Source organism: Dipodomys spectabilis, unplaced genomic scaffold (genome assembly GCF_019054845.1).
Source record: "Dipodomys spectabilis isolate Male_0828 unplaced genomic scaffold, ASM1905484v1 ptg000783l, whole genome shotgun sequence".
In the NCBI taxonomy this organism is placed as follows: Eukaryota; Metazoa; Chordata; class Mammalia; order Rodentia; family Heteromyidae; genus Dipodomys; species Dipodomys spectabilis.
Window position 1 is genome coordinate 26,952,131 of NW_024871460.1, and position 20,417 is coordinate 26,972,547.

The following is a 20,417-nucleotide window of genomic DNA, read 5'->3' on the forward strand; positions in this document are numbered from 1 at the left end:
CATGTAAGGCAAGCACTCAGCCACTAAGACACATTCCCAGTCCTTAAAAATTCTTAATTACTAAAGCAAGCTTCTTCATTGCACTTTGAATAGCTAAATAAAAAGCATCACCCCATGAATCCCAGCTGCACCAAAGTTACTGCCAGTCCTGAGGCTTGAATTCAGGGTCAACGTGCTGTCCCTGAGCTTCTTTTGCTCAAGGCTAGAGCTCTACCACTTGAGCCACAGCACCACTTCCAGTGTGCTCTGAGTAGTTTATGAGATGAGTCTCAGAGACTTTCCTGCCCAGACTGGCTCTGAACTGCAACCCTCAGATCTCAGCCTCCTGAGATTACAATTACAGGTGTGAGCCATTGACACTCAGCAATAACATCCACTTTCTGAGCCCCAATTACATCTGCTATCATCAAACTACATCACAGCAATGACAGAGACTGAGTCATTTTACTTCTTTGAGGAAAATTACATTGAAATGATTACTTAGGAAAATTTTAGTAGTGGAGACAAAATTTAAAACATAATTTATTCCTAAAAAGAATAGAATGTCCAAGATGCTTATAAATAAAAGTATCACAGAACAGGTACCATCTTAGTCAACAAAGGATGCTCTCAATTTTAGACTTACGAAATTGCAAATATACCACTAAGTGGACACTGGTAAAAATATATTTCTAAATGCCTGTCAGTAAACTTACTTTTAAAACTGACTTAAGGTAGTTGTGTTTTCAGTAGCACTGACAACAATCTAGCACTTGATAGGAATATCAGATCAGCACACAAATACTTGTATAACACTACAAACTAGTTGCAATTTTGAGTAGCTGTGTTCACCAACTGTGCAACAGAATTATAATGTTCTCCTAAGCCGTATGCATGCCTCATATATCTGAAATGAAAAAAAAGAAGGAATGAGTAGTTTCATGATGAAAATATTTTGGTGTATCTAAATGCTTATTAGGAATATAAAACCAAGCATTCCAAATGCCAGTCCCTAGAGGTGTCCCTCAGTAGACGGCATGAACTTTTTAAGAGTTCAATGCCATTTGGCAAGTATCAGACCTGGAGGGGTTCAACCACTGGCGATAAAATGGAAAGGTTCAGATACTAAATTGAAGTAGAAATAGCTAATAAACACTAAAAACATCAAATACTCCATGCTGTATTCCAGAAGCCCTTTCTCAATCATACCAAATACTTCTACAATATAAAGAAGATATCGCATCTGAATATGCTACAGCTTTTATACTTGCTGAAACTGTTAGGCCTATCACTAGCAAACCAAGGCAATACAAACTAATCCTGAAACTTTTCATCATTTTGAATTGACTTAAAATTACTCTTATCTCATACACAAAAATCAGGTACTAGAGTTGCCTTTAAGACAAGATAAACAGAATAGACTCAGCTCAAGATAGTTGTTTGATTAACTGATATACACAGCCTAAAGTAATTTTTTTAGATTCCTTTCTTGTCTTAATTATGAAAAATAGATCTGTAAGAATTTTCATACACAAAAGCAAAAATACTTACACAAGTATTAGTGGTTTTTTTGGATACTCTTCACCCACTACAATAGGAGGAGAATCTGCCTGTATTATCTCTATTGGTGTTTTTAAAATGTGAGACAGAGCTCTTAGCTACAAGGAGACAAAAAAGATGCATTAGTAAGAAAAATAAAATGGTGAATCTTATTCAGATCACTAACTACTAAAGTACATTCATATTAAACATGGCAACCAGTCACAGCAAAGATGTGCTCTATTCATAACTATGCCAAAATCCTGGACTTTAGAAATTTGTCAAGTTTAGATATACAATGGCTTTGTAAAAATGCAACAGGGATAAAACAATTTGTTTAAATGGGGATACAGGTTGACCCATTGCAACAATGAGATGTACAAGACACTATGTCAAAAAACGAACTTTACAATTTAGGCGGGGGGGGGGGGGGGGGGGGGAGAGTGTAGTTGAAGAGGAGGGAGGGAAGGGATGGTAGGGGAAAAACAAAGGAGGCAACAATGCTTGATAAGAAATGTACTCATTACGTTGCTCATGTAACTGTAACCCCTCTGGTACAGTATTTTCACAAAAAAATGCAACATCCAAGTTAATTAAGTGGAGGTGGAAAATTTTCATAATAAAAGTATTTTTTAAATACCACTAGTTAAGCTCAATACCCAATCAGCCACAACGGGGGGCCAGGACAACACAGGAAGTTTATTTTTCTTCTGTTGTTCTAGTTCTGGGGCTTGAATTCAGCCTCAACCTATCATTCAGCATTTCTGCTCATAGCTGGTGCTCTACCACTTGAATTATACCTGTGTGACATTTTGCTGGTTAAAGCTAAGACTCTCAGATTTGTCTTGCCTGGGCTGGCTTCAAACCGTATCTTCGGACCTCAGCTTTCTCAATAGATACCATTATAGACAAGAGCCACCCGCACCCAGCAGGAAGTTTATGTTTTTAAGATCTTTTCAGATGATGTTAATGTAAAAATAGCAGAGAACCACCGTTCTATACTTGTCAAGGCAAGAGTAGAATGAGATATGTGTACAAACTGTTCACAATGAAATCTGTCTGATTAACATATTACATAATTTGAATTTCTTAACTACAATAAATACTTGAAGGCCCAGTGGCATGGTTCAAGTGGTAGAGTACTTGACTAGCAGGCCTAAGAAGCCCTAGGACTGCTCAACAACAATAATAACTTGGAGGTTAAAGCCTGATGAATAATAGTCACTAATGAAATTAATACTAATGTTTTGTCAACATACTATGACCAAGAACTCTATGTACTTACATACATTTTTTTTTTTCAGTAGTGGGGCCTTAACTCTGGGCCTGGGTACTGTCCCTCAGCTATTCAGCTCAAGGCTAGCACTCTACTATTTGAGTCACAGCACCACTTCTGGCTTTTTCTGCTTATGTGGTGCTGAGGAATCAGACCCAGGGCCTCATACATGCAAGGCAAGCACTTTACCACTGAGCCACCTTCCCAGCCCCACTTACATACATTATTATTTGTATGAACTCATTCAATCCTCACAGTAACTTTATGGGACAGACACAAGCAGTATTTTAATGACACTGAATATGAGGCAGAAAAAGATTAAATGACCTGTCAAAGTCAAACATGAAGAAATTAAATAATCTGTGCTGATTTGAGGAACTTAGAAACTCTAGGGCATTAAGTTCATTAAATAATAATAACAACAATAAGAATAACAATAACAACCATTAGCAGCCTTGAATCAACCTTCTATGCATTTATCTAATCTCTACATTTTCTGTATTACCCAGCACATCAAAAGCTGGGCACTGGTGACTCATGCCTGTAATCCTAGGTACTCAGGAGGAAGTCTGCAATCTGAAGACCAAGATTCCAAGCCAGCCCTGGTAAAATGTGAGATTCTTATGTCCAATTAGCCATCAAAAAGACAGAGTAGAAATGTGGCTCAAGTGGTAGAGCAACATCTAGAGTTTAATAAATCCAGTAAAATGTGAGGCCCTGAATTCAAGCTACTGGCATTAAAAAAAAAAAAAAATCCATCAAGAACATAGTCCTTTTAGAAGCTTGTGGAAGAATGTAAAAAGTGAGAGAATACAGAAAGGATCCTTTGTTGCATGGTAACAAATATAATCCCATACTCTGTGCTTTTAAAGTTTCCTTTGAAATACATTTTTCTTATATCTAGAAGAACACTTTTTTTTTTTTTGGTCAGTCATGGGGGCTGAACTCTGGGCCTGGGTGCTGTCCCTCAGCTCTTCAGCTAAAGGCTAGCACCCTACCACTTGAGCCACAACACCACTTTCAGCTTTTTTCTGCTTATATGGTGCTGAGGAATCAAACCCAGGGCGTCAGGCATGCAAGGCAAGCACTCTACCACTGAGCCAACTTCCCTGCCCTAGAAGAATATTTTTTAACACTAAGAATGGAAGGTATAAAAAAGCAAGGTCTAGAAATCCTAATGTCCCTTCTAACTTTAGAAATCAGTTAATAGAGATTTTATTTAATTTTGATTAATAATGTAAGTTTATCCTAGTGTGAAAATAACAACTTTTATTTCCAATGAATTCAGACAGATCCTGAGTAAATGTCTTCAAAAGATGTGCTAGAAAGACTTTCTGAGTTTACACTGTTAAGTCTCCAGTATTCTTATTAGTTTGTGATCCTTTTAAAAAACTCAAGTCTTTTAACCTAATGTGCCTCTAAGTTATTATGAAAATCTCCTGAGTTTCCAAAAGCACAAAAACACACAAAACTAATGGACACAGCTCCCTCTAGTGGAGAGGTACAACTATAACACTGCTAAGAAAAAGATTTTGAACATATCTTAAAACACAGATGCCACAGAAGATTCAAGATGACTAATTAACATTACACAGGAATATTTAATAACATGGTTAGAATTCTACATTTAGCACTTTAGCTTATAAACTTTTACGAATTTACTCTGCTTTATACAATGTTCACATATGATTGGTTAAGCCCAAATAAGTGTGTGATTATCCTCATTCAATAATTAAGAAACTCAAGCTCAAGAATTTGGCTAACTTCTCCAAGGTCCCAAAACTGAGAAGTTCAAGGAAAAATCAGAACTTGAACTTGACTTCTCATCACCTGTTTTTCTAATATCCAGATTGCTCACCACCACTGGGTCCACCTAGATATTTTGTTAACAGTGAGAGTTGTTTAATTACAGCTAAAAAATAATCTTGGGAATGCTTGCCTAGCAAGCATGAGGTCCTGAGTTCAAATCCCAGTAATTCCCTAAAAAAGAAGGGACCAAAAAAAAAAAACCACATAGTTTTGGGGCAAGGCAAGGTAGTTCATACCTGTAATCAAAGCTATTAGATAGGCAGATGTCAGGAGGATTGTGTTCTAGGCCAGCCTGGGCAAAAAATGTTTACTAAAGCAAAATAGGCTAACAGTATGGGCTCATATTGTAGACAAGTACAACGCCCAGAGTTCAACCCCAATACTGCCACTAACAACAACAAAAATCTTACTAAAACTCCCTCCAAGTGACTTCAAGTGACCCAAATGACATTCTCATGTGAATTTCAAGGTATCAACTAACTGCTTTCAGGTAAGTCACTATTAACTAGGAAACTGCCTAAGATTTAATACAGTTGTGTAAGACTGACCTGCATTTCACATGAAAATAACATTTTCTATTTCTTCTTGTTACTGAGACAGCCCAGGCTGTCCTCAATCTCCTGATCCTCCTGCTCAGGCTTCTTCAGTGCTGGGATTCCAGCTATGTACCATCATGCCCAGCTCACTTTCTACTTCCAAGGTAAAGAAGTTGCTTTCCCCACAGCGATTTTTCATCAGCCACTTATCTAGAGTCAAATCTTCTTTTGTTGTTGTTTCCTTTTCTTTTTTGACAGGTTCTGTAGCTCAGGCTAATCATCCTGCCTCAGCCTCTCAATCGCTGGTTTCAGACACATAACACTATATTCATCAAGTCATTTCTCTTAAAACAGAAGACTGAATATATATATCAGCAGCAGTGTCACACATAAAAACTTATACAATAGGCCCAGAGTTCAAGCCCCATGATCGACAAAAAAAAAAACTTAAGCAAGCTTCTCAAACACAGAAATCTAACACTGAGCTATTTAAAATTAAATAGTGCTTCACTTATTCAAGGTGCATACTTTAATTGAAAGCATAAGAATATTAACAATCTCTTTAGTCAGCAAAGAAATGGCGATAGTGGTCAGGCACCTGTGGCTCATGCCTATAATCCTAGCTATTCAGGACGCTGAGATCTGAGGATCACAAAGCCAGCCGGGACAGGAAACTCCCTGGGACTCTTATCTCCAATTAACTACCAAAAAACCAGAAGTGGCACTGTGGCTCAAGTGGTAGAGCATTTGCTTTGAGCTGAGGAATTCAGGGACAGTGCCCAGGCCCAGAGTTCAAGCCCCATGACTGACCAAAAAAAAGGCAATAGTGGCTGGGAAAGTGACTTAGTGGTAGAGTGCTTGCTTCACATGCATGAAGCCTTAGGTTCAATTCTTCAGTACCACATAAACAGAAAAAGCCGGAAGTGGTGCTGTGGCTCAAGTGGTGGAATGATAATCTTGAGCAAAAGAAGCTTAGGGACAGTGCTCAGGCCCTGAGTTCAAGCCCCAGGACTGGCAAAAAAAAAAGAAATGGCAATTGTAAAAGGACAAAAAAATCTTCCAGGAGAAATTAATATCAACTGAAAACTGTCTAAAACTACAAAAGAGATTCAGAAATAATTTAACAACCTACAATCACTATGAATAATTACACACTTACCTCAAGCTGACCTCCCCATGCAGCTGTGTTTACAATATCATCACAGTACTTTCCAAACTCTTCTGCAGAGAACACATCACAACATAGCACTTAATAATTGTCTTAACTCGTGTCAAAAGATCCCTTTTATAGCTCCCAGGATGCCTGATAAAAATGCCCCAAGTCATGAACATCTCCCTTCCCTATCACCTGCCTCTACAAGTTAATCCATTTCCCAGATTCACACTTAATTCACTCCAACTTTCCAACACCTTTCCATCCAAAAGGAAAGCAATGCATTCCTGTCTTCCTCCTTCAGAAGCTGTGGCCTGGAAAGTACACAACAAGACTATTTCTCTATTCCCACCCAATACACTAACTCTCAAAACTGCCACCACAGTTATTATCTTGACATGTGTTCTAAAGCCCAGACTCTGTCCAAAAAATACCACAGAAGACTAATGTGTAGACTTTACACAATCAGGCTTACTGCAAAACCCTATGAGAAATATACGAAAATAATTTAGGTAAAGTACAAATGAGTTTAAATTCTCATCAGACATCATTAAAGAGCACCTCCTTGTTATTTCAGAAGCACTTATGTTACTTGCTTCAATATCATTCTTAGTGAAGGAAAGGAATCTTGCAATCAGTCCTAGGAGAAGTAAAAGCCCTAAACTGAGTTTCCAAAGACCTATCTGCTCATCTATCTTTTTATTCACTGTGTTAAAATGGGCCACAGATATATTCTCTACACAAAACAGAAGAGAGAGGCTGGGAAGGTGGCTCAGAGGTAGAGCGCTTGCCTTGCATACATGAGGCCCTGGGTTCTATTCCTCAGCACCACATAAGACAAAAGAAAAAAGTCGGAAGTGGTACTGTGGCTCAAGTGGTAGAGCGCTAGCCTTGAACTGAAGAGCTAAGGGACAGCGCCCAGGCCCAGAGTTCAGGCCCCACGACCAGACCCAAAAAAAAAAAAAACCAGAAGAGAATGTGTGATGAACTATGTGATGAACTAGAGGGAAAATAAGGTGCTTGTGTTTGACTCATTCACCACTCCTCAGTGTGTTTGACTCATTCACCACTCCTCAGTGTTGAGACCAGGGCCTAGAACTACACCTGCACACAATGATCTTCACTAAACAGCGAATGAAAGAATGAATAATTAAGTCTTTTGTCTTTTTTTCTGACTTCAAATCATGTCAGAAATATTCTACCCTAGTTCAGGAGTTTCAACTGAAGAGTCATTTCTTATGTTTCTTCTACAAAATACATGGAAAATGTGTTTCACATCCTAGAGCAAATTCTCATCATTTAGAAAATAGTGACCTAAAACACTAAGAAATATGTAACATTTCAAATACAACACTCATAAGAAGTCAGTGGGCAATAGAATTAGGTATCTCTATAATCCTATTTCCTAACAGGTCCTTAGAGCTAAAGACCTCATCAGTTGCTACTGCTCATTCTTCTGCATTCTGTCAGGTTCCACCCTGTTCACCCTCTTCTGCAGGAAACACATTCCAAGAAAGGAAAGTCAACCTTAACTGTTCTTTCTCCAGCACTCACCCTGGCCACATGACTTGCTCCAATCAACACTACCAAACCTGCCATCTTCCTCAAAGACTCATCCCTTCCATTCTCCCTCATTTGTACACTTGTGTGCTTCACTCTATCTATTTTATCTTTAACAACCAAAAATATGATAGAGAATAAGGCAGGTCATTAAACATCAAATCAAAATTTACTTGAATAGAAATTTCTAATTATAGCTTATTGAAAATAACGTTAAATTTTGCAATGAATAGAAGAAACTAATAATCATTCTCTGTTCATATTCTTAAAACTTTATGTGTTTATGTATATATTAATTTATAGAAAACAATTCTGTCCAATTTTCTTTTGATTCTTTCTCTTCCTCAAGGGCTCTATGGGTTATGTCCTATCACCGGAGACATATATTTAAAAACAACCATTAACTACAGATCAATAGAGAGAGGAAGGGCAGGAAAATACAATCATTTGTATTCAATATACGTATGTAAAAATGGTAATATATAACTTGAAGGTGCAGATGAGATTAAGAAAGATGGGCAAAGAACAGTATAAGGGTTGACATTGATCAAGATGTGTTGTATTCATAATCAAGTGAAATCCCTTTGTACAACTACTTCAAATAAAATTTAAATTTAAATTTAAAAAAAAAACAAAAACAACTAATCAACTAACCAACCATAGAGAAAACGTAAATAACCTGGTGTATACATGTCTCCTGTATTGGGGTTTGTTAAAAATGGCAAGAAGTCGTCCCCGTGGCTCTGCATGTACTCAGCAGTTTGACTTCTCAGCTTAGCCACAGTCAGGGTGCAGTCCTGTGATTTCAGCTGGTCCTCGATGGCTCTGTACATACAGTGGCCATCAGACGGAATCTGCTTCATTTCCAGCTCCCTGGCTGCCAGTATTTCAGTAAGTTTCTCATTTTCCACATGTCTAGCGCCAGATAAGTTCTCAATTTCAGCTTCGGCTATCCTCTCTTCCCGTTCCTTTTCCAATGCAGCTTTTTTTTCCTAAGATGAGAATGCAGAAAGAGTAATTTCTTAATAATTTGAAGCAATTCTACTTTATTAAAGGGATGGAGATGTTAAGACTCTAAAACCTTGTTTCCATTTTCCCCCTTACCCCAAAGCACTATCAGATTTATCTAATCACTTGTAGAATTCTTTATACAGTAAAGTTCTTTAAGAGATGTGTGTTCCCAATACTAACTATAAACTGAGATATAGAAAGCTTTTCTTGCAGCTGGGCATGCTGACACATGCCTATAATCCCACACCTCAGGAGGCATTATTTGGGCTCCGTAAGTGTTCCAGATCTGTTTAAGAAACATAGTTAAAACTCAGTCTCAAAAAAGATGAAAGGAGGGCTGGGAAGGTGGCTCAGTGGTAGAGCACTTGCCTTGCATGCATGAGGCCCTGGGTTCGATTCCTCAGCACCACATAAGCAGAAAAAAAAAAGCCAGAAGTGGTGCTGTGGCTCAAGTGGTAGAGCGCTAGCCTTGAGCTGAAGAGCTGAGGGACAGCGCCCAGGCCCCGAGTTCAGGCCCCACTACCGGACCCCAAAAGAAAAAAGGAAGGAAGGAAGGAAGAAAGGAAGGAAGGGAGAGAGGGAAGGAGGGAGGGAAGGGAAGAGAAGGGAAAGAGAAAAAAGGGAAAGAAAGAAGAAAAGAGAAAGGACTTTTTTTATGAAGTCAGTCTATCAGAGAGGGAGGGGGAGAGAAAGAAAGAGAAAGAGGGAGAGAAAGAGGAAGAAAAACAAAAGGAAGGAGTTTTTTTGTTTTTCTTGCCAGGGCTGGTGCTTGAACTCAGGGCCTGGGCACTGTCCTTGGGCCTCTCTGTGCTCAAGGCTAGCACTCTACCACTTCAGCCACAATGCCACTTCCGGTTTCACAGGGACTTTTCTGCCCTGGCTGGCTTCAAACTACAATCCTCAGATCTCAGCCTCCTGAGTAGCTAGGATCTACTGGCACCCAGCTTATATATTTTTTAAGACAGAGTTTTGCTATGCAGCCCAACATGGCCTTGAAGTTGCCATCCTTATGAGCCAAGTGCTAAGATTACAAGTATGTACCACCAGGCCCAGCCTTATAAAACCTATTTAAAGATAACAAGGTTCTAAAATTTTACTTGCTGATTTTAAGAGTTGTCCTAGGTCTTTTTTTTTTTCGGTCGGTCATGGGGCTTGAACTCTGGGCTTGAGTGCTGTCCCTCAGCTCTTCAGCTCAAGGCGAGCACTCTACCGGAGTTGTCCTAGGTCTATAAACACATTACACAATTAAGCTCAGGCCAATGTTAGCTTCTTGTCATTCTAATCACAAAGGAGTTTTTAGAGGGGCACAGGCAAACATTTCAGTCCAACTACACATACGCTTAATGAGTAATAACACTCACAAAAACACATTTACAAAAACACTACAGACACACACAATTCCCCTCTAAGAATCTCTGCCACCTCCATGCTCTCCATAGGTATGCAGTGTACCTTTCCAGATTGTTTTTTAAACACGCTTCTAACTGTACTATACTCATGGAAAATGTGTAACACGTGTAAAAATGGCATCATACTTGACATTCTCATTTTACTTTGCTTATGCAAACTCTCTAAGAATCTCTCTATGCCACAGGAAAGCATGAGGTAAAGTGAGGACTGAGAGATTTGTGAAATAGCAGAGCAGGAAGTCTGGGGAAGGAATCTGAACAGCTTAACTAGTAAGAATCACAAGTCAGAAAATGACACAGGTTTCATAGCTAGACACAGTACAAAAACCAGGCCAGGAGCTAAGACCTGGGTATATAGTTAGTACCTATTAATCCTATGCTAACAGCACATAAAAAATTGAAAGGATATGCACAAGCATTTGTGGACAGTAGATATGGGCAGAAGAATTATAAAATACATTTTATTTTAAAATGTGTGATTTTAAGATCTTTCTACTCCTCTACCAAAAGTTTGTTTTATTTGTTCACTCAGTGAAAACTGCTGAATTTAAAAGAATAAAAACAGTCAAACTACATTCTACAAATATTGATACTAGTAGTAAATTATAATGAAGGAATTGGTAAACAAAGAGGAGAGTAAGTAAAGACTTCTACACCCTGGCTCTAACTCCCCCACAGAGCAGAAGTGGAGGAGAGAAGGCAAGCCTCAATGGAAATTGCTGCCACATACTTGTAATACTGCCCAGTGAAGTGCCGTGGTAGATTAAGGTAAATCAATTCTAAGTTACCTGAATCAAAGGCAAGCAGTTCTTGGGTTTTCCCAGGGAAGCATAAAAATCTTACAACACAAGATGGCACTCTTACTTTAAAAAAGGCTACACAATACTTTAGAGGGGAGAGAAGAATAAGCACCTTAGAAATCATCTAATTCCAAAAACCCCTCATTTTCCTCTTCTGAGGAAACAGCACGCAGAAAGATTTCCAAAGGCCACACAGCTGGTTAGAACAGAGCGTGGCTCAGGGAGAACACCCAGAGCTCCTTCTATCCAGGCTCCTGAATCAGAATAAAAGTTGGAGCAGATGGGAGCTAGTGTTAAATGGTGCCATATACTTTTCATTAGCAGAGTGCAACTTTATTTGTAAAATGCTGTGCATTTCCAAAATACTAATTGCACCATTTCATTTTCTCCACTCATGTTTTACTTTAGCATTTCAAGGTAACTGTTTGCTTTCCAGCGTGCAAAGTGCTAGGTGCCAAGTCTGTCGGATTCGTTCTCCTACAAAATAGTTTCAACAACATTAGGTACTATGTCTTCTATATCTAAAGAACTAGATAGAGATAGGATGGAACCAAAAAGGTCTAGCAAAACTATGTTAGAGAAAAACAGCATGAAATTTACAAATAAAACTATTGGTAAAACTAAATACCAGTTGATAAGCTAATATAAGCAAAAGCAGTGCATGGGAAATCATGACAACAGGGTACTTAAGTCCTAAGTTTGTATTAAATTCAGTAAATAAGAAATAATCTGGGTCTTGCCTTTATTTGTAAAATATATTGAATAAATCTCATTCTACCTCTCAAATTTCGTTTTTTGCTTTTGTTTTTTTTAATCTGTCATTTGTGGGGCTTGAACTCAGGGCCTGGGTGCTCTCTTACTCAAAGCTAGTGCTCTACCACTTTAAGCCACAGCTCTACTTCTGGTTTCCTTGTGGTTTATTGGAGATAAGAGTCTCATGGACTTTCCTGCCTAGGCTGGCTTTGAACCCCAATCCTCAGATCTCGATTTCCTGCGTAGCTAGGATTACAGGCGTGAGCCACCAGCACTCGGCTTCATTATATTTTTTGAAGCCCACTATTCTAATATCTTCTTTGGACTTTTTCACCACATCAAAAAAGTTTCAAAGTTCTTTTAATTAATTATTTTTTTTAAATAATTCTTCTCAGCCAGGCGTCGGTGGCTCACACCTGTAAACCTAGCTACTCAGGAGGCTGAGCTCTGAGGATCATGGTTCAAAGCCAGCCTGGGCAGGAAATTCTGTGACACTCTTATCTTCAATAAACCACCAGAAAACCCGAAGTGGCTCTGTGGCTCAAGTGGTAGAGTGCTAGCCTTGAGCTGGAGAGCTGAGGGACAGCACCCAGGCCCAGAGTTCAAGCCCCAGAAAGGACAAAATAAAAAAAACTCCTTCTCTAGGTTACAAACAAGACACATGTTCCACAAGATTCCTCAAGATTTACAGTTTTGTCATGTTTTTCTCCCAGAGTTTTGTCTCTGGACAACTATACATACTTAGTTAACTGGTTATCAAAAATAAAGGTTTCAAACTCCTAACTAACCATTTTGATTTTGGATTCCATTTTCTTAAGTTATTATAAACTTTTAATATTTCTATTTGAGAATTTGATTAATATAACAAACTAGTAAGAAAATTCCAAGGCATCTGACTTCCAAGTGCTAAATTACTTGGAAGAGAAAAGATACTAATTGTCCAAGAGTATGGCCAAAAAAGTATAAATTTGGGTTAGGAGAAAAATGAAACATTTTTGAGGAAGGCACCCTTTTTGTTTTCTTAAGGGGCCACGTAAGAATGAACAAGAAAAGAAATTGTATCCTTATGTTTTCTAGAATGAAGTAGGCTACTATAAGTTGTATCAATTACTGGAGGTAATTTTAAAAACTATTGTTATATTACTGTCATACAACCTACTTTTGATTTGTAAAAGCTGGGTGACAAGTGTGGGAACTTGGCAAAAAGAATGTCAGAAGTAAGGAGTTGGAACTAGACAGTCTCTAAAATAGTACAGAATTTCTTTGGAACTCATAATCCCATTACTCAAGAAAAAAAATATTTCATAAAAGTAAAATAAATGACTACTGATTTACCACTTAACTTTGAAACAAAAAAGTCACTGTTCTTGGGTTTTATTTTGTTTTTATTTTTCCATATTTTTGTTGGTTATGGGGCTTGAACTCAGAGCCTGGGGGCCATCCCTAAGCTTGTTTTTTGCTCAAGGCTAGTGCTCCACCACTTTGAGCCACAGCACCACTCTGATTTTTTTTTTCCCCCTGGTGGTTAATTGGAGATAAGAGTCTCAGGAATTTTCTGCCTAGTCTGGCTCCAAACCACAATCCTCAAATCGCATACTCCAGAGTATCTATAATTACAGGTGTGAGCCACCTGTGCCCAGCTTGGGACATACAATACTATACTATACTATCTATACTATACTATACTATTTATACTATAGTATACTTAACACAGTAAACACCATTTGCCAACCATTCAATGCTCCAATAACAGTATATTATTTAATAAAATGATTATATGAAATCAGTATTTTTCATTTTATATATGTGTGTGTATACACACACACACACACACACACACACACACACACATATGAAACTATAGCCTAAAGAAGTTAAGAATCTTACAAAGTCACTGCAAGTGAAATTAAAGGCTGTAGTTCAGTTGTAGAACAATTGTGTAGCACATGTGCAGCCCTAGGTTCAGTCCTAGTGCTACAAGGATCGGATAATAAACTCATCTGTCTAATATTAAACTCCATTCTCTGCCAAATTACCTATAACTATGTAAGATGCAGCATTAGTTTTAAAAGATGCCAATAATCCCAGCACTTGGGGAGGCTGAGGCATAAAAATTGACAGTCTCAGGCTAGCCAAAAATCTAAACAATACTTTTTTTTGAATCCTACTAGAACAGTATTTGCAACTGGAAAGATTGAACTTAGATCTTTTTCTTAAATATTGTATTATCTTTACGTAGTTGTACAAAGGAGTTGCCAGTTAACAAGCAGTTTATGAATACTTCATAGAGCATCAAAAATCAGATAAAGACTTCAAAGAGCAATTATGAATACTGTACTTCAAAGAGCATCTTGATCAATGTCACCCTTTCAACGTTCTCACCCATCCCTTCTAACTCACCCCTCCCTCATTTTTCTTAATTTTGAAGGATATACATGAATTCCTGAGTGGATTCTCCCTGCTTTCTCCTCTGTCTTGCCCACTCCCCACACACCGAATCCACCCCTTTTTCTTTTTCCAAGTGAAAAGGTCTTACTTATCTAAAGATAGTCTCATAATCAATACCATTAGTTATTTCCAATAAATTATTTTCCATATAGTCTTTGTAATGTAATATTTCATTCTCATAATTGGTTGTTTGGTTTTGGTTTTTTGTTGTTGTTGTTGTTGTTGTTTTGCTGCTGCTGCTATTGATGTTTTATACTAGTTTTCCTATTTAGAATAACCTGTCTAAAATATTGTAGTTCCTTCAAATCCCAATCTATCACTTAACACTTTATACAATTAACCCACACATAACTGAATTTTTAGAAGAACTATTAAATATCAACATAATTCTCTTACAACTTTGAACAACTATATATGTTAACTTTTAGGTTCAAATCCTTGTTTCTTTATTCAATGCCACAGATTTTCAAATAGAGTTAAAGGTCTGAGCCATTCTAAATCAAGTCTGGGATTAAAAGAATTCCTCTATACTCTCCCTCCTCAAGCCTACCCTTTAGGTAAACTGCAAACTGAACACCTTATGTTATACTGCCCTAGGCCTTCTTCTCTATAAAATAGATGGGGATACAAAATCGTACTTCACTTGATTAAATGAAATTTCACAAAAACAGCCACACATATTAGAAACATAGAAAGTACTTAACACTAAGGAACTTCATTTTTTCTATTCCCTTCTTGTACACACATAGTACTAAGCACACAGAAGAAATTTTTATACTTGGTGACATGACTTTCATACCCGTCTCTTTTGTGCTTTTGATATCCGAGGTGGTTGATTCTCAATTACCAGGTGTGAAATGTTAACGGCAATAGAATCTATCTGAAGGAAACAAAAAGCATAAAAAAATATTTTAAATTATCAAAAATATTAGCTTACTAGTCATCACTGAAAATCACAAATACATCCAATCCTACCTTTTGCATTTCAGCAACAGCAACATTTTATTACATGATTTTATCTACTTTCTCTAGTTTTATGAAATAATTTCCCAGAATCCCAAGGAACTTCATGCTAGTTCTTCAAAGCTAAAGCTCATCTTGCATGCCCATCTGTCTTCCTTCTAACTACTCCATTCACTGCGGATTTGCTCTCTGAATGTTGACAGTACATAGAAATCTTGTCTTTTTTTTTAGTAGAACAGACCCATAGAGCTTTTAGTAATTTCAAGCAAATCGGACTTCAGAGCAAGAAAAATAATCATGAATTAAACAGACATTTCATAATAAAAAAATTAATAATACATATATATATATATATATATATACGTATGCAAGATGTAAAAAGCTTTAATTCACCTGTGTCCAGTAAACTACCAAATGTATAAGAAAAAAATGACAGAACTACAAAAAGAAATAGATTCTTTACAATACCTAGAAATTTCAGCATCCCAGTTAGTAATTGAAAGGGCCAGCAGGTGGAAAATGAGTGAAGGCGTATTTAGACTGAAGAGGACAAGTTAACTGAATACAATTAACACGTATTGTACAAAACAATACCAGAACACAAATCATCGGCAAGCTCAGTGGAACCAGTACTGTAGATCATTTCTGCACTAGAAACCGCATTTTCACAAATTAAAAAAATAGAAATCAAGTCAAATGTGCTCTAAAACAACAGTGAAATAAAACTAGATATTAATTACAGAAAGCAAAGCAGAAAACCCCTAAATATTTGTTGAGCCAGAACATTTTTTTCATTTTCCTTTAAAAAAACAGTATTAGCATAGAAGAATTGTACAAAGAGATTTCATTTGGGATGTTTACAGCATGAATATAATAGACACTGATGAAAAATAGAAAACATACATTCTTCTTTATTGACATATATGGCACGTCACATATATGCCATGCCACATGTCAGGTTATGCTGCACATGCCATGTGTAATGCATGCCCACATGTCATATATGTCAGGTCATATCGTGTAATACATGCCATAACTGCCACATATGTCACACATGTCATATGTCATGTGGGTCACATAGAATGGCTGTCACATGTGACATCTGTCACATAAGAAATCTAAATCTTACTCTGCCTCAATTCATTTCTACCAACCTTAAATGGGGTAACACAGTCTTTTCTCCATTTTAATTATCTAGAACACGATGAGTCCAATTTCCCGATCATTTCCTTCCTACAAAACTGAGACCTAGCCAGGAACTGCTGGCTCGAGTCTGTAACTCTAGCTATTTAGGAGGTTGAGATTTGAGAATCAAAGCTAGAAGCCAGCCCCGGCAGGGGACTCTCTGAGACTCTTATCTTCAACTAATGACCAAAAAGATAGCAATAGAGCTGTGGCTCAAGTGGTAAGAGCACAAGCCCTGACCAAGGAAAGCTTAGGGTCAGGGCCCACGTCCTCAATTCAAGTCCCAGGCTCAGCACCAAAACAAAACAACAAAAACCAAAACCAACTACGACCTTCAAGCAGAAACATATTTTATTTCTAAGATCATTCAATATTACAAGCAGTCCTAATCCTCAAAAGCTAACTGTGTGTTTGTTAAAGAAAAAAACAAAGTATACTAGTCTTCTATTAAGGTAAGCAACTAGCATTTTGTTACTATAATGATGTTAAGCTAGCTTTCAGAATGATACATGAGAAAAATAACTCAAAGCCTTTAATTCAAGGAGTCCCTAAAAATGCTATATCCCCAAGTGATAAAAACATAAAACTATATAAAGACTTCTAAGGCCAATTATTAAGTTTACTGACATTAGGAATCTTACGATTTTTTTGTGGATGCTGCTAAAATTCACAGCCATATTAATACATTTGGCAGGACAGAAAGGCATGGGAAAAACAAAAAAGCTATGATATAAGAATTTAGGTAGGTGTCAACAAGAAAACAAGTTAGTAAAAGTGAAAAGAATGGGAGATTTTATTTTAACAGACTATGTAAAGTTCAAGATTTAAACTATTTCCCTTGGAAACCTTGGAAAGAAATCTCAAATTTGAAGTCCTAAAAAAGCAAATAAAACTATCTTGCTAATAAGAAAGATAGGATGATAATTAGGAATACCACAATTGTGAAAACACAATCCTTGTTTGCTGAGATTAAGTACTGCAAAAGCAAGAAAGGCTAGGATCTTAATAACTGGCTAATACAGTTAAAGAAATTCAACCTATCATTTATTATAGGACCATTGTAATCAGTACAGATAAGCTGTTTCCCCTGTTAACAGCAGACCCAAAATAAAACAATGAAATTTAACTGTGGCAGATAAGACTTCATACAGATATAAGAAATCTCTAGGGCTGGGAAGGTAGCTCAGTGGTAGAGCGCTTGCCTTGCATGCATGAGGCCCTGGGTTCGATTCCTCATCACCACATAAGCAAAAAGAAAAAAGCCAGAAGTGGTGCTGTGGCTCAAGTAGTAGAGCACTAGCCTTGAGCTGAAGAGCTGAGGGACAGCGCCCAGGCCCAGAGTTCAGGCCCCATGACTGGCAAAAAAAATAAAAAAAGCTAGAAGTGGAGCTGTGGCTCAAATTGTGGAGAAAAGGGGACAGTGCACAGGCCCTGGGTTTAAGCCCCAGCGCCAAAACACAAAAAAATAAAAATAAAAGATCTCCAATAAAAATGGAGTAAGAACAGGATACCAGGGGTTCATGCCTATAATCCTAAATCCTAACTACTTGGGAGCCTGAGATGGGGAGGACTGCGGCTCAAGATCAGTCTAGGCATACACTTGAGGTCTTCTCTCAACCAATAGGTAGGTATAGTAATGCATGCTTGTCATTCCAGCCACATGGAAAACTGACATCAGAAGGATTGCAGTTTCATGCTAACTTCCACAGAGAAGTCTATAAGACTAAACTCAACAGAAGCTGGGTATGGTGGCATACATATGTTGTCCCAACTGTGAAAAGTGCAAAAATAGAAGGATCATGGTTCAGGCACACATCAGGCAAGTTGCAAGACAGTATTTCAAAAACAACCAGCACAAAAAAAAAAAAGTGGCTAGAGGCACAACTCAGTGATACAGTTCCTGCCTAGCAAATGTAAGGTGCTGAGTTCAAACCTCAGTACCACAAAAAGAAAAAAAAATAAGAGTATGGCTATATGAACCTTCATCTCCAAAACACATTACACTATACAAAGCTACAATGTAATTCAGTAAGCATGAAATGATTCTGATTTTCAATTTTGTCTTTGGCACTTAAGAACTGTTATTTTTAAGACAAGTTCTTAATTTCTCTAATTCATTTCCCACTGGGAAAGTGTGATTATCTTCTACTTCACAGGAAAGACCTTACAGTGTTACCAAGGAGTAAAAGACATAGTATGTTAAAGTGCTTGCCAATCATGTATTACCTACGATGACAAATACCGGTTAAAATAATGACAGTTAACATGCTCCTGTCTACTCATTTACATCACTTACTAGACAGACCTTGATCACCAAGCACTTTAATGACTTTAAAATGTTCTTACATTTGTGTTCCCTTTTGGTTCTTACAAGATCTGTGTAAACAGCAAAAACATTTGTGTCATCATTATCTGCCAGGAAAATTATGCACAGAAGGACTGAGTAACTTTGCCAGGTTACAGTCCTATTCACTGGCAATTCTAGGACTACAAGTCTGATCTTCCAACTTTCATTTGCAGATAAAGTACTGTACTTTCTTTGCTGATCTCCCTTACAGAAACACACTGCCACACATAAGTTAATGAAAGTGATGTTTGAGCATGTTGGAATGACTTCATTCCCCTACTCCTTTGATAATATATATAATAAACAGCTTAACCGAAGTAACCACGTGTATTTAGATATTACAGGCAACGACAACATCATTCCACACACCTCATTCTCTTTAGAAGCCAGCTTCAATTGCTCTAGTTCCTCTCTATGTTTCTGTTCCATTTCTTTTTCCAACTTAGCAACATCTTCGGTGAGTTGCTTCCTCCTCTTTTTGTCATTCTTGGGAACAGCATTCTTCATGCTTTGAATTTTTGCTAAAAAGCCACCAAAGGCATAAAAATTAGAAACTCGGGATTAACAGAAAAGGAAAGAAGAACCAGTAAGGGAAGAAAGACATAGGAAAAGTAGTTACATAGATGCAAGAAGTGTGAACGTTACAACAATGGAATAGCTACCAAACACTTCATTCATAGAACCATGAATCTGTTCGTTAGAGGAAGAGAATGGGGAAGGGGAGCGGATGAGACAAACAAGTTTTCAACGTGTCAAGTACCTTCGAAACCCTCCGAACTAAGGGAAGCAGATACAAAATGCACCCGCTGGGGCGGCCCGCTGGGGCAGGCACGGGAAGGGGGGAACTAGGCGGGGATCGGTCCTCGGGGGGGACCCAGGCCCGGCCGGCCGGCCGGCGCGGGGCAGGAGGCGCGCGGCGGGGCTCAGCAAAGGACGGCTGCGGGACTAAGGGGCCGCGGGACGGGGGCAAGCGGGCGGATCCGGGAGGAAGACCCGGGGATCCGCACGGCCCGCCGGTCGGCGGGGCCGAGGAGGGTCACCTTGCAACTCCTTCTTCTCCTTGCGATGGCGCCTCGCCAGCTGCTCCTCCTCGTCCAGATCCTCGGCCGGGTCAGCCTCCATGACGACCGGGGCCGCCGGGCACACGCACCGGCGGAGGGCACACGCGGCGGCGGGGGAGAGCCGCACCACCGACCAGCAAGCACCTCCCACCCCTCAACCCTCACCCGGGGCGCCATTGGCCACCGCGGAGCCCCAGCCCCGCCTTCAAGGCGGCACCGGATCTGAGCCGGGCCTCGGGACCGAGGTGGAGGCGGAGTCGAGAGCTGCGCGTGAGCGCTCCCGCGAACCCCCGCCCCTCGGATTGGGCGGGGCGGCCAGGGAGGAAACGCGAACCAGCGGCCCCGCCCCGCGGTGATGACTGACAGGTCGCCTCAGCCCCTTCAGCCAGGGCATTGGATCTGACGGGAGGCGCGCGGAGATGACGTCATGGGAAGCGCCGGGGGGAGTCTTTTCGATTTGGTTTCCGGATTCGAAAGATGGAAAGTGGTTTAGCTTTTGACTGTCTTTGCTAAGGAGAGCTATTGAAAAGATAAGTAAGGAGGAAGGACTTTTAATGAACAATAAAGCGGTGGGCTGTCCGCAGAGGT

The 20,417-nt window shown here is 38.9% G+C and overlaps 1 protein-coding gene across 1 annotated transcript; it reads right to left on the reverse strand.

Moving 5' to 3' along the window:
- Positions 1-286: 286 nt before the first annotated feature.
- Positions 287-19,970, reverse strand: Otud6b (OTU deubiquitinase 6B). Its single transcript, XM_042673005.1, has 7 exons — positions 19,809-19,970; positions 19,138-19,289; positions 15,073-15,153; positions 8,532-8,844; positions 6,299-6,360; positions 1,531-1,637; positions 287-886 (listed from the first exon to the last, which is right to left on the reverse strand). Exons 1-7 carry the CDS (start codon positions 19,888-19,890, stop codon positions 802-804), a joined length of 882 nt encoding a protein of 293 aa, XP_042528939.1. The 5' UTR covers positions 19,891-19,970; the 3' UTR covers positions 287-801.
- Between the last annotated feature and the right edge of the window lie 447 nt (positions 19,971-20,417).